Source organism: Sander lucioperca, chromosome 4 (assembly GCF_008315115.2).
Source record: "Sander lucioperca isolate FBNREF2018 chromosome 4, SLUC_FBN_1.2, whole genome shotgun sequence".
Classification (NCBI taxonomy): Eukaryota; Metazoa; Chordata; class Actinopteri; order Perciformes; family Percidae; genus Sander; species Sander lucioperca.
In genome coordinates, this window is record NC_050176.1 from 21,263,181 (window position 1) to 21,275,962 (window position 12,782).

Sequence of the window (12,782 nt, forward strand, 5' to 3'; positions counted from 1 at the left end):
TCTTTACATGTGGTGTCAGTATGTTGATGTGCACAGATGTCTGCCACAGTGTCTAATGATACTACCACTAGGAGTGGTAGACAAAGTGACATTTTTAAATCCTGCACTTTGGTGCTTTGGGGTAGACATGTTTATAATGTAATACATGTTTTAAAGGTGTAATGAGTTCATGTTTTTTAATAAATATCCTTAAAATGTTAGCAAAGCTGTAGGCCAGTCTCCTCTAAACAGAGAAGGGGAGGCGACCTTTTCAGTGAAGCCACATGGCAACAACTGTAGGTCAAATGGTCAATAAACCCAAGGCCTGCTACGTCTTTTGAATTCACACTGATGTTTTTTTTTATCACATCTGAGTTTCACCAAATCGCCTCATGAGTTTCTTTCTCTGTGTCTTCAGTCATTTTATTTTTAAATGGACTTGTGTGAATGAAAATAGCTGCGAGGGTTCTTGTACAGTAAGAATCGGGTGTATCACTGTATCGAAGGACTGGCTGTTAAAAATAGCCTGACTGCTGCCCACAAGTGTTGAGCCAAGGAGGACAGGCTGTCTCGAGAAACCTAAAAAGGTCTCGTAAGGCTTTCAGTGTTGGGATTTGCCAGCAAATTGTCTCAAAAATGTCTTTCTTGTTCTTGGTGTTATGAATATTTGTGAAATCTAAAGGTGAGGTGCCTCTTTATTAATCTTGTTAGAAAAGGAAATCAGTCTTCATGCCAACAATGAGAGGACTGGCAGTGTGCCATTCAAACATTGATTTAAGGACTTCCAAAATGAGTTTTTGTTGTGTGGAAACAGTATTATCATTTTAGAAATTCAGCCCGCGTAAGCATTAAACAGACATTTAAAATCTTCTTTTAACCTTTCACTAAACGTCTCTGTAAAAAAAACTTTAAATTTAATAAATGCAGGAGGGGCAACATACCTCTAAATAATTCAATAAAATTGCCGGTACGGATGCACACTCTTCATCTCCAAAGTGCAGAATGAGAACAAAATTTGGGGGTAAATGCTATATATAGTCTTAAGTGCGTCCATACATGGGATGGAAGGGGAACAGCATTCCCCGGGTGAGAGGGTAATATTTTTGTTACCATCAGCAAGTGCTTCCCAAGCGGCATCAGGCTGGTCTTCCACCGCTTTGCGCTGTTTTAATCTCTCTGGGTAAGTCACTTTTCCTGATATTTGCTCACTAGGCTAATTAGGAGAGATAACTTTTGCAAAGTTCAGAGTAGTAGGAGAAGTTATCGAGTGTGGAATGAGTGAAATGTGTTGCTATAATGAATGGTTGTAGTTAATCTGTCTCCTGTGTGGGGAAGCAGCAGCAGTCTGTTGTAATCTCCCTGAGCAGTACTTCCTTACATACCAGGGCATTAAGAGGTTGCTGACCCTCTTGTCCCAAGTTGTATAAGCTTAAAAAAACTCAGGTAAAATGTGCCTCTGTTGAAAGAATTGATTATACATAATGGAAACATAATTAGCCAGACGTTTGTATTTGACAGCTGGTCTAGTTAGTTAGTCTTGTTCCATTTAAAAAAAAAAGTCTGTAGAGTCTGATTAATCTCATTTCCTGCATGATGGTTTTAATTAAATAGAGAGGGGACTGTGCACTGCTGGTAATTACTCTATTTCCTTCATTTCTCCAATCATGGAATAGGCAGACTGCTGCAAGCTATTCATAGCTGAGCTGTGTGAGGTTGTAAGGTGAAACATTTGAAGTGCTGATCTCTGGTGTATGTTGGAACTGTCCTGATGCCTCTTAAATATTGGACTTTGACATGTGTGCCTCTGAGATAAAGATGTTCTTATGATATTTATGTATTCTCTAAATGTATTTGTTTTAGCACTGGTAATTTATCATGTTTAATATGACTACATAAATTAATCTTGAGAAAAGCAAAGAAAGAGATTGTACTACTGAGGTGTACATTTAAAAGATGACAGCACATGTAGCAAAAAAAATGTGAATCACAGAGACTTCATAATGGCTGCAGTAAAAATAATGTTAAAGGGACAGACTTGTCCCTTGTTTGCTTTCATGGCTAACACATGTTTGGTCTCCCCCTCCCCCTGGTGCTCGTGGCCATGTCTCCTTGAAGTGTTCCAGTCATGCCTTCCAAAGTCACACCTTGGTATAAGAAGAAGCGTGTGAGCCAAGTTAAAACAGATTACGCTTATGACCACACTAAATGTGTGTGTGCCAAGCAGCAAACAGCAGTAAGGTATGAAGGTTGAATTCACCTGCTACTTTTGGCTGCTTTGTCAGGTAGAGCAACAGATATGCCTAGAGCCACTGCTGACAGGTGGTCTTTATATTCCTGCTGCATATGCGTCTGCTTCCTAGGTGGCCATCCATTTGCCCTCGGATGTCAGATAGAGACGGAGCGCATCCTCCTCAATTGTGACTGCTGGCAAACATTTCAATTTAAAGAACCCATAACTTACACAATAAAAACTGAGCTTTTATGAAGACAAAAGTGGCAATACACATTAAGTGGGAGACAGAGTTATATTTGGATTCATATGAGAAGTATTTGTCCTTCGTTTCAGCTTTATTTTTAGTTTTCAAAGATTACATTTTTTATGGGACAGTTGACAGAGAGAGGAAATATGATGCGAAACAAAGACTCCCAGCTGGAATTGAACTGGCATGTTATGTGGCATGCACTTTAACTATTTGGCTACCAAGGCGGCAGCTTTTATTGATTGTAAATCTCAAATGTTGTAAAAGCAGACTTTGTGGTGTTATGTTTTTGTGTTTCTGGATGCAAAAACAGGTCTAGGAAATCGTTACCCCTTACCTCTCACTGCCATTTGGAGTCATAGACCATACATTATTTCATGACTCAAACTTAAGACACCAATGTTACAAGATTTTTAGAGAGAGTGAGACTGCATAGTGACCGAGTTCGCGAACTTTTTTTATAACGCACATTTAAAAACAACAGATTACCTAAGCGCTGTACAATGAAAGATAACAAAAAAAGAACACAGTAAAAGCATGGAGACCATAACAAAAACACAGTAAAGAATGAGAGGCTGATCCAGTTTTGAACATGTTACTTGGACCTAATGTTACATAACTTAGTAGTATTCATTGGGAATCCATATTTATCCCTGTGTGTGATGCTTTTTGTTCCTCTGCCGAACGTTGACTTAAAAGACTACACGTTCAATCTAAAGCACTAGGAAGGTACCTGAAAATATTGCATATCCAGTGTCAAAGGTCCCTAGCTTGAAGATGCAGACCTGCAAAAATCAAACAAGTGAAAACACGGAAGAACTCTGGCACATTTCAAAATGGTCACCAGTGAGTCTTTTCCCTGTGGGGTCCAGAAGCTCTGGAACTACATCCCGTGACAGAGCTACAGATAATGCTATTGCTAATGAGGCTCTTCAGCTTTTGGCTGGTTTTATTACTCAGGTCATAATCATGTATTTTACTAGATTGCTGTAGAACACTTTTTGAAAGTATTGTTCCCTACCTGGCTCTTAGTCCAGCTCTGCTATACAACATTAACATGCATAACTTGATACTTAAGTTGAAGGCTGCGCTAGCTTTGTTGTCACTAGTGATGAAGGCAGAACATAAGAGTGCCTCAAACGTCCACTTCAAGCCAAGTTCAGCCCCTGCCTTATGTCAGAGGCTGCGTGCCACTCTCCTGAACCTGACCTACATCTGAGGCCAGTGGTCAGGGCTGTAGGTACTGATATCAGGTTTCTGACCAGGTTTATCATGAAGTATCCCATGAGAGACATTTAAAAAGAAAAACATGGAGGGCTAAGTGTTAGTTTTTATACAGAATGTCAATTTTCTGTCAATTTGACCAACTTAATTTATCCTTTAAAAAGAGTCTTTGTCCATGTCCCTGATGTTCATTGGTCAAATTCGCTTCATGTGTATCAGACACTAATTACTATCAATCTTTTCACAATAGATTTGAAAGTGCACAGTGAATGAGGACGTGGCAGCGAAGCAAATATTACTTTGTGGTTGCTATTCTGAGCAAACGTTGACTATTTGTTTAAGATGGCCAAGATGTATTTCTGTTTCATCTTTGTAAATCAAATATGTTGATATAATAAGAATGGATTCATCAAGATATTGTATAGATAGTGCAGATTGCATTATATTGGCAATGCAAAGGAGATAAATGGGTCTCCAACAATGGGTACAGGAGGAGGAATAGTGTAGAAGTTTAAGATGGATTGGCAACATATTTCTGTTCATCCGTATTAAAGACAAAACATATTACAGAGAAGGAGACCTTCATTTGTGAAAATTTGCCACCAATTTTTACTAATTACTTAAAACTTAAGAAAAACCTCAGGTGGATCTTGGGACATTTCAGCGCAGCAACCTGCTTCTGCAAAACTAAAACCCAAAAGTCCATTATGGTGTAATATTCTTTCAATGCCTGTTTTATGACGATGGACATCTTCCCGACAGGACATCAAGCTCTAAATCGGTGAGCCAAGTGCAGGCCCAGGCCACAGTGGCTATGGCAGAACCAGCTTATACCATACCTGCGTTCCGGCAGAGGTGAGTTCCCATTGGCTGCTGTCATATGTCAGGCTATTTTAGATGTAAGGTTATACTGAACTACAGTCTCTACTAGCTGACTCCAGTCACGACAGCACATTTACTCAGTGTTATTAGCAATTTTTTCAGTGATTCTTACTTTTTATTTAACCTTTATTTAACCAGTCATTAAGAACATATTCTTATTTACAACGGCAGCCTGGCAAAGCCAAAGCCTCCTGAGGGAGGAGACTCTGTCTCTCTTTGTCTGTCTTTCAATTTTTTCGAATCGACAACAGTTCATCCGATCAGCTTCACACTTGGCGAGTGTATCGCGCAAGCTCTTGAGATCCACAGGACACATTCGTTAGTAGTTAGTTATGTACACACTGTGTAGTGTATTGAGAGGGCAACTCTATTAACTATTACACTGTAGAACGGCATGCTGGGTACCGCTTGCTCTCTATACTAGTATTTTTAAATCCCAAGAAGTTGAATCTAATTTGCAGATGAACTGTATTCTTCCAATTCCAAGTTTACTTACTACTTTATTTTTAATTGTGAGATCAAAACTGCCATGATTAGGTCAAAGGGATTGAAATGAATTATTTTAGTGCCCATGAAAAGCACACAAAAAATAAGTAAAAAGTTTCAATGTTTCAGAAGTTATTTTCTATGAAGTCTGTATAAAATAAAATAAAAAATTGAACGGTAAAACTTTACTTGAAGGTATCTACATAAGAGTGACATGACACTGTCATGAACATATGACACTGTCATGACACAGTAACCCTAACCCTAACTCTAACTCTTAACCATAACCATGACCAATATGTCATAAACGTTTATGACTTGTTTATAATGTTTAAGACACTTTCATGACAGTGTCATGTCACTCTTATGTAGATACCTTCAAGTAAAGTGTAACCAATCTAACTCGTGATTGACATCTACTGTAGTCACACTGAAATTATTAAATATATGTATATAGCTGGTTCCTAGATTAGTAGTGGATCAATTTAAGTTGTGTGTTGTTACTGTAGGACTGCTGATGAGGGGACTGAGGAGTACCAGCGGGTGAGCACGAAAGTTGGGAAAGGACTGACTGTTATTCAGGAGGAGCTCCACAGGATGAGGATGACCACCAAGGCCCAAGTGGACAGTATTGCTATTCAGAGAGAGGTAAGCAGCTTGGAGTGAAATGACACAGAAAATCTCGTAAATTTCCTATCACCCATATGCGTATGACACTTACAGACCACCCTGTCTTGTTGAAACATTGCACTGACCAGATTATGATTGGATATGTCATAATGTTCTCCAGTTCCATAGGCACAACATTGAGATAACTGTATTGGCTGCTAATTCATACCAAAATAAGTCTAAAGCTCTTTTCTCTCACTTCAACCTGTTGCTGCTAGAATTTCAAGTAAATAGAACTCATCACGCACCGCCTGTTAATGTGTCATAGAATAGAAATTGAGTTACAGCATGATGAATCCCTAGATTCTGCAGCTTTACAGCAGGAGACTGTAGATCTTTGACATGCTTGTACTGAAGGATACGGACCTCTCAGGTCATCATGAAATGGTTGCTTGCTGTTTTTAATATGAGAATAAAAGGGTGGGAAACTCTAGGCACCTCACGATTCGATTCAGAGGGCTGCAATGCGATTGCATCTTGACGCATCAAAAATGTTGATTTCTATACATGATTTGTTTTTTCTCACTGTGTGACTAGCTACTACGTAGCGCATTTGTAATGATCCATAATTAACCTTAACCCATTCTCACCAAGAAGTAGCCTAGCTTAGAACGTAAACATGACGCACATGTTTGCGTCCGTTACGTATCACCATCAAATTTGTTCAGCCCAATGTTTAGAGAGTCTCTCTTTCAATAGCGCTGGTTCAGCCGCAAGTAACGTACAGCCCATACTTGTTACAGACAATCACAATTTCGAGAATTGGGTTTTTAATTTCTGAGGATTTTTTTTTCTGCATCGAGACATAGTCTTTCAAGAGAGAATTGCGTTGCATCTAAGAATCGATTCTTTCCCCCACCCCTTATAGTTAGTTATTTCCTGTATCTGTAGAACAAACTGCCAGTTGATCTAAGATGCACCCACACCTTGACCACCTTCAAAAGCAGGCCTATAACGTTTTTGTTTTCCAATTGGCTTTTAAATTATATAATTTGTATCTCTTTATTTGTTTTTACTGCATGTTTGTTTCCTTTATTCTGTTAAAAGCTGCAATCCATAATTTTTTGCATAGTCTATACATAGCAATGCTGATCAAGCATGTAACGTCCCGATTATTGAGTTGATTAAGCTCATTATTGGTATGTAGTGAAAATATAATTAACTGATCAGCTAACATGAACTCTAATATATCATATAGCATTATATATGTCCATTTTTATCATATATTTATATTCTGTATTAACAGTATATTAATTCAAAACATTATGGAGTACTGGGATATCCCCACTCTGTATGGATGGTGCTTATATAAATGAATGTGTTTTGCCCTGCCTCATCTTGCTGTAAGAATGCAGACGGATGATGCTGAAGTTTAAAGTTGTTGTTGACTGCAGGACTAACTTCTGCCTGCTAACCTCACCTCTTTAATCCTTCTGGTCCGGGCAGATTCCAGATCTGTTGATGATGGTGATGTGAGCAGGGAAATGTTGATGATGATGACAACATGTTAGCATAGAAGGGTTATTATAACGATGTCTTCTTCACTGTGCTATATACACTCACTCTCTTCAGGTTAGGAACATGATGTACAAGAAGACGGATGTGTTGGAGGACATCCCAAAGTTGCCGGACTTCCTGGTTGCCCTGCGGCCCCACACCGTGTGGGAGAAGACTCCCGTCAAACTGTTCTGCACTGTGCAGGGCAACCCAAGGCCCATTGTCAAATGGTCAGAATATTCACATTTCACGGCAGTGGGTCTTAGATTTGACTTCATTTATGTCAGAATAAGCAAAGGCACATTTAAAGTATGTGTGTGTTACATGAAGCGGTAGCACTTAGTTTATAAGAGCTGATGTTACTTTTTTCAATTATTCAAATAACAGAACAATTTACATATAGAAGACGAGCTACAAAACACACCAAACAACGTTCCAAATTAACTTAATTAGTTACCATATGTTTTACTGTTAATGATTGTTCTTGTGTTTTCTTTACCAGGTTTATACCTAATTGTGGTAGACTTATATCTAGTTTAGTTGTTTTATATTATGCTGGGATGAAATACAGCATGGATGCTTTGATCTCCCCCGAAAAAGGCATTCCTTAATCCCTTTGATCTTTAATGTTCAGCATAGCCTCCCAGTATAGCCATCACTTGTCAGATGGACAATCAGTGAGTCATGTATCCCCACACACATGCTTATTTTACCAAACGAGAGAGCGTGTAGGTGTGAACAACACTCACTGACTGCTGGCTGTTTGCAGGTATAAAGGCGGAGTGCCAGTCGACCCACTGACCGCTCCAGGAAAGTACAAGATTGAAAACAAGTATGGAGTCCACAGTTTGATTATTAGCAGGTACGGCACAAACACAACTCAGCAGAGAATACTCTGAATTTTCTTCAAAAAAACACACTTTGATTTGAAGAGGCAAGGATGTACCTGCCAAATGTTTTTTTTACATTTTGCACCAAACAACCCATTACCATATAATCACCCATCCCAGTACAGTCAGTATTATAACCCACACTCACAATCACCTTTCTTGATTAAGTGTTTTTATGCAACTTTTTAAACTTGATTTAAAGGTGCTTTACACAATGAAGTTTAAAAAAAGAAGAAGAATAAAGTTAGATTTTAAAAACTGTTAAAAAGACACAGGTAAGCACAATCAAAAAGTATACAGTTGAACTAAAAACAGTTAAAATAAAAGACACAGATATGAAGAATAAATAGTATAAAAGAAAAAAGTTTCAAAAGGCTAAATAATTGTGAAATTGTAGTGCAGATCTAACAGAGTGCAACTTCAATTAAAAAGGCCAGCTGCACTAAAAACTGGACTTTCCCAAGTTTTACTGTAAAAAAAACACCCATTTTTACTGCCTACCACACACTGCAAGACATACAATAGTGTCATACACTTGCAATAAATCATATTAACACAGGAAGAGACTCATTCCTACACTGTCTGTACCTCTTGATGCCATTTGGAGATACAAGTGCATCAACACACAACCTTGTCTTGTGCAGTTTTACAGTACACAAAATGTATGGATCCTTTAAATTTGTAAATTGTAAAAAAAACCTGTGGTGATGGAAAGCAAAGCAGCAGAAGGGGCTTAGAGTTAACTATTGCAAGATATAATATAATTGTCTCCTCTTTGAATCTTTAGTGCTTTACCTAGACTTTCAGTGTCACAACTTAAAAGACGGGTGGCTCGAGAGGGAGAGGGAGGACTGTTAGATTGAGGGGAACGGCCCGGCCTGCTGGCCTGTATGTCATCTTCAAGACTTCTCAGCTGTTCATGTATAAGTGCTGACCTTTGCGTCATTCGAGCCATGAATTCCTCCCACTGCTCGCTCTCTCTCTCTCTCTCTCTCTCTCTCTCTCTCTCTCTCTCTCTCTCTCTCTCTCTCTCTCTCTCTCTCTCTCTGAGGCATTGAATATCTCCGGTCGTCAGTCAATACATTGTCAGCGAGGAGACCTTATGTCCCTGACTTTGTAAAAATGAAGGGTTTTCTCATTCAGAGTCCAAGTGAAAAGCTCTATTAGAAGCAGAGCACAGTCTCTTATGTCCCCCACAGCTGAGAAAATGGATCATCTTTTAAAATAGTCCAGTTCAGGGTGGAGGTCACATTTCTTCCTTCTATTCTCACCCGCCCAGCAGACTCCTGCCACGGTACACCTTCTTTTCAGCACTCTCCCAACATGTGAGGTCATTTTTTAAAAGATGCAGTACATGGTTTCATGTGCCGTAGGCAAGCATTGACTTGGGGAGTTTACAGCTGCCCTTGTACTAATGTTTGACAAAACTTTAAAACGGGCCTGTTGTTGCCTCCCTTGCTTAAACCCTTTTTGTCTGTCAAGTAAAATATGGATATGCCACCCATTATTATGGCAAAATATTCTTTCTTTGTGGATGGGAGGGACATGTTCTAAATCATCAAAATCGTATTTTCATCCTCCAATTTTTACAGTGACAGCATAGGTTAGAGCTTTTTTCCCCCTTCGGTTTCACCTCTCAGGACACATCTGAGCCTGTCCTACCTCTGATTAGTGTTGTGGCTCTTGGGTCTATATGTAGCCTGAGAGGGTACAGGACTAAACAAAATTCTTTAATCTACATTATGATTCACAGGAAACAATATGTAATTATAATATATGAAAGACATGGCAGTAAAAGACTGTGCTCCCTTTAGTAAAGATGCAAACTTTACAAATTATGTATTTACGGTCTCTGTCGATACTATATATTTTGCATTGGCTTGATCGTTCCATCAAATGTAAACATTATTCATGTCCGTTTGGGAAAATTGGCCTTTGCCGGACTAGAGTTTCTATTAACATCTGATATATTAATTTGAATTGAAAATTAAATATCTCAAGTAAGAAAATGCTATTTGAAGTTTACAAAAATATGATGTAAACCACATCAGTAAGTTTATTGAATGCACATAAAGACATTCAAATCATTGTATTGTAATACTGAACATATAAATATAGAATATTTATTGAATATGGCAAAGCTATGGATAAGCATTTATACAGTTGTTTAAATCACGTTATGACATCCTTCCTTCCTGTCTGGTCTTGTAGGTGTGCTGTGAGTGATACTGCTGAGTACAGTGCTGTGGCCACCAACGCTCATGGCACGGCTACCAGCAAGGCTACAGTTACTGTAAAGAGTGAGTTCATTCTCTTACCCTCTCTGTCTCTGTCATTATTATCGTTATCATATTGTACCATTATTTAGCTCATGTTCCTCTCTGTAATCATAATTTCCTTTCCCTTCACAGGAGCAGCAGGATCCGGGGAGTCCTGCCAGCTTGGTTTAGGTGAGGGGGGAGAGAGGGGGCAGTGGCTGAGGATCTAGCTGGAGGGGGGCTTTTTAATTTTTTGTTGGAATCAGGCCCAGACACAACCAGTTCAACCACGTGGGATCAATTGGCTACAAATAGCAGAGCATGTGAGAGGCCTGATAAGCAGTGGAAACTATTGTTAGAAGCTGTTGTCCTCGTCCAGACGCAGACAAGAAACCTCACACTAAGTAGTTCAGCCCCTGATGATCTAGTTAAACATTCAGATACTTTTACTAAATGTGTTTTTGGTTCAGAAATGAATTCATGTTTAAATTAAGCAAATCATTTCCTCCACCATTATTATACAATGATTCTGTCTGCCCCAAGTCCACAATGTCTCCTGTTTTGACCTGTTGCTGTTTAAAGATCACCGTTTAGAACATGTTGAAACACATTCAATAGACTTTTGGAAGTCCAGTTTTTGTTTTTAATTGGACGAGCCGTTATGTTAGCCTGGTCCTACCAGACTCTCATACATTTCATTTGTACAGAGAGTCTGGCCACTCTCCATTGACAAGTGTTAAAGGGGTGGTTCAGAATTTTGGACATAGGACCTAATTTCCAAGTTAGCCAGTGTGTTATTTATCAGTGGAGACCGTTTTCAACACTTTCCATCCAGTCCTTCCAGTTGCAGAGTTTGCTGGTGCTAGGCTAGCGCAAGTCAACAGTATCTGCTAGCCTGCCACTAAAAACAGTCTTACCGACTCCACAGTACACAGGAGGCAAATAAATTATAACGCCAGACTATCGATGTAAATGTCTGTGTTGATAGAATTATGTTAGAAATAAAACTACCCCTGCATCGCATTGCAATAGTTATACTTTGTTCCCTGTAGTTGGTAGCATAGGCTACAGCAGCGGCGGAGTGATATTACCTAGGCTACTGAGAAAGCCGGTTTCCATGACAATCACACAAGTTTATTTACCTTGCAATTTGCATGTAAACTGTCCGAGCTTACATGACTTTTCTGTCAGCAATTACCTAAAGTTAGCGGTTAGCCCAGCCAGGTATCTACCAAGAGTGTAGCTAACGTTGTCACTTTCCACAATGCATTGAACTGTAACGTTATCTCCACTAACGTTGTCAGTCTCAATCTATCAGTAGCAGCTAGGCTAACGTTATGAAAGGGGCTAGCTTTATTAGCTAGAGTAGCCTACCACAAGTTATTACCTGTTCATCAGTAGCTGTTGGTGCATCTGGAAAGACAGGTGGAACCGCATTCGTTGTCAGTGACTTGTGGTCACTAAAATGAACACTACACATTTGCCACATGAGTAGAGTCTCCGCCTTGATGTCCAAGCCAGCAGCAAGAAGCCACAGTTGGTTCCTTTCTGGATCTCCCAATGGAAATTTGTGGAAACTTTGTGGTGCCCATCTGTTTGGTTTATTTTTACAATGTCTAAATGCACACTGAATCACCATGTTGCCTAGTCCTTAGTTTCCAATCCAATGCTTCAATACCAATGTACTAGGCTACTACTAGGTGTCCCGACTGTAGTGCGCTTCTCTGTTTACTTTTTGGCGCAGTACTACTAACCGGAGCAAAGTAAAATTCTGCCGCTGCTGAGAAACTAATCCCTCAAAATGTAATGCGATCTTTGAGATGCAAGGGTAGTTTTATTTCTAACATTATTCTATCAACAGACATTAACATCGATAGTCTGGCGTTATAATTTATTTGCCTCGGGTGTACTGTGGAGTGGGTAAGACTGTTTTTAGTGGCAGGCTAGCAGATACTGTTGACTTGCGCTAGCCTAGCACCAGCGAACTCTGCAACTGGAAGGACTGGATGGAAAGTGTTTTCAGTCTCCACTGATAAATAACACACTGGCTAACTTGGAAATGAGGTCCTATGTCCAAAATTCTGAACCACCCCTTTAACTTCCTTGAAGGCGGGTACTCTGTTGAAGTTTAAAACTATTGGATCTGCCCAGAGCCACTCTGGATCTGCCATAACCAATCGCTTACGTCTGGTCGTGACGTCAGCTTAGCATCGCTAGCGATAGCCTTAGCCAACTCCTTCACCACTAACGGAGTGAGCTGGAAAATCAAACTTTTTCCGAACCCCGTGGGGTGGAGGGCCACAACATCATGGCCACCAACACAACTCAGCAAAGATTGTTCTTGCTCAGGCTTTAATTTCTGGATATTTGGCAGCGTTTCCACAACGGACTGAATGGCTTCGCTCGCATCTTTCTCC

The 12,782-nt window shown here is 39.6% G+C and overlaps 1 protein-coding gene across 6 annotated transcripts in view; it reads left to right on the top strand.

Annotated features, from left to right (window-relative positions):
* The first annotated feature begins 1,025 nt into the window (after positions 1-1,025).
* Positions 1,026-12,782, top strand: part of myom2a (myomesin 2a) — a 38,423-nt gene continuing 26,666 nt past the window's right edge. For 5 of the 6 annotated variants that reach the window (XM_031299915.2, XM_031299916.2, XM_031299919.2 and 2 more), the window contains exons 1-8: positions 1,026-1,159; positions 2,095-2,217; positions 4,446-4,538; positions 5,561-5,699; positions 7,293-7,447; positions 7,987-8,079; positions 10,319-10,407; positions 10,519-10,557. In XM_031299915.2, coding sequence (XP_031155775.2) covers positions 1,041-1,159; positions 2,095-2,217; positions 4,446-4,538; positions 5,561-5,699; positions 7,293-7,447; positions 7,987-8,079; positions 10,319-10,407; positions 10,519-10,557 — 850 coding nt within the window. In that variant the 5' untranslated portion in view covers positions 1,026-1,040. The remainder of the gene's footprint in view (positions 1,160-2,094; positions 2,218-4,445; positions 4,539-5,560; positions 5,700-7,292; positions 7,448-7,986; positions 8,080-10,318; positions 10,408-10,518; positions 10,558-12,782) is intronic. The other variant, XM_031299918.2, reaches the window with a different exon arrangement.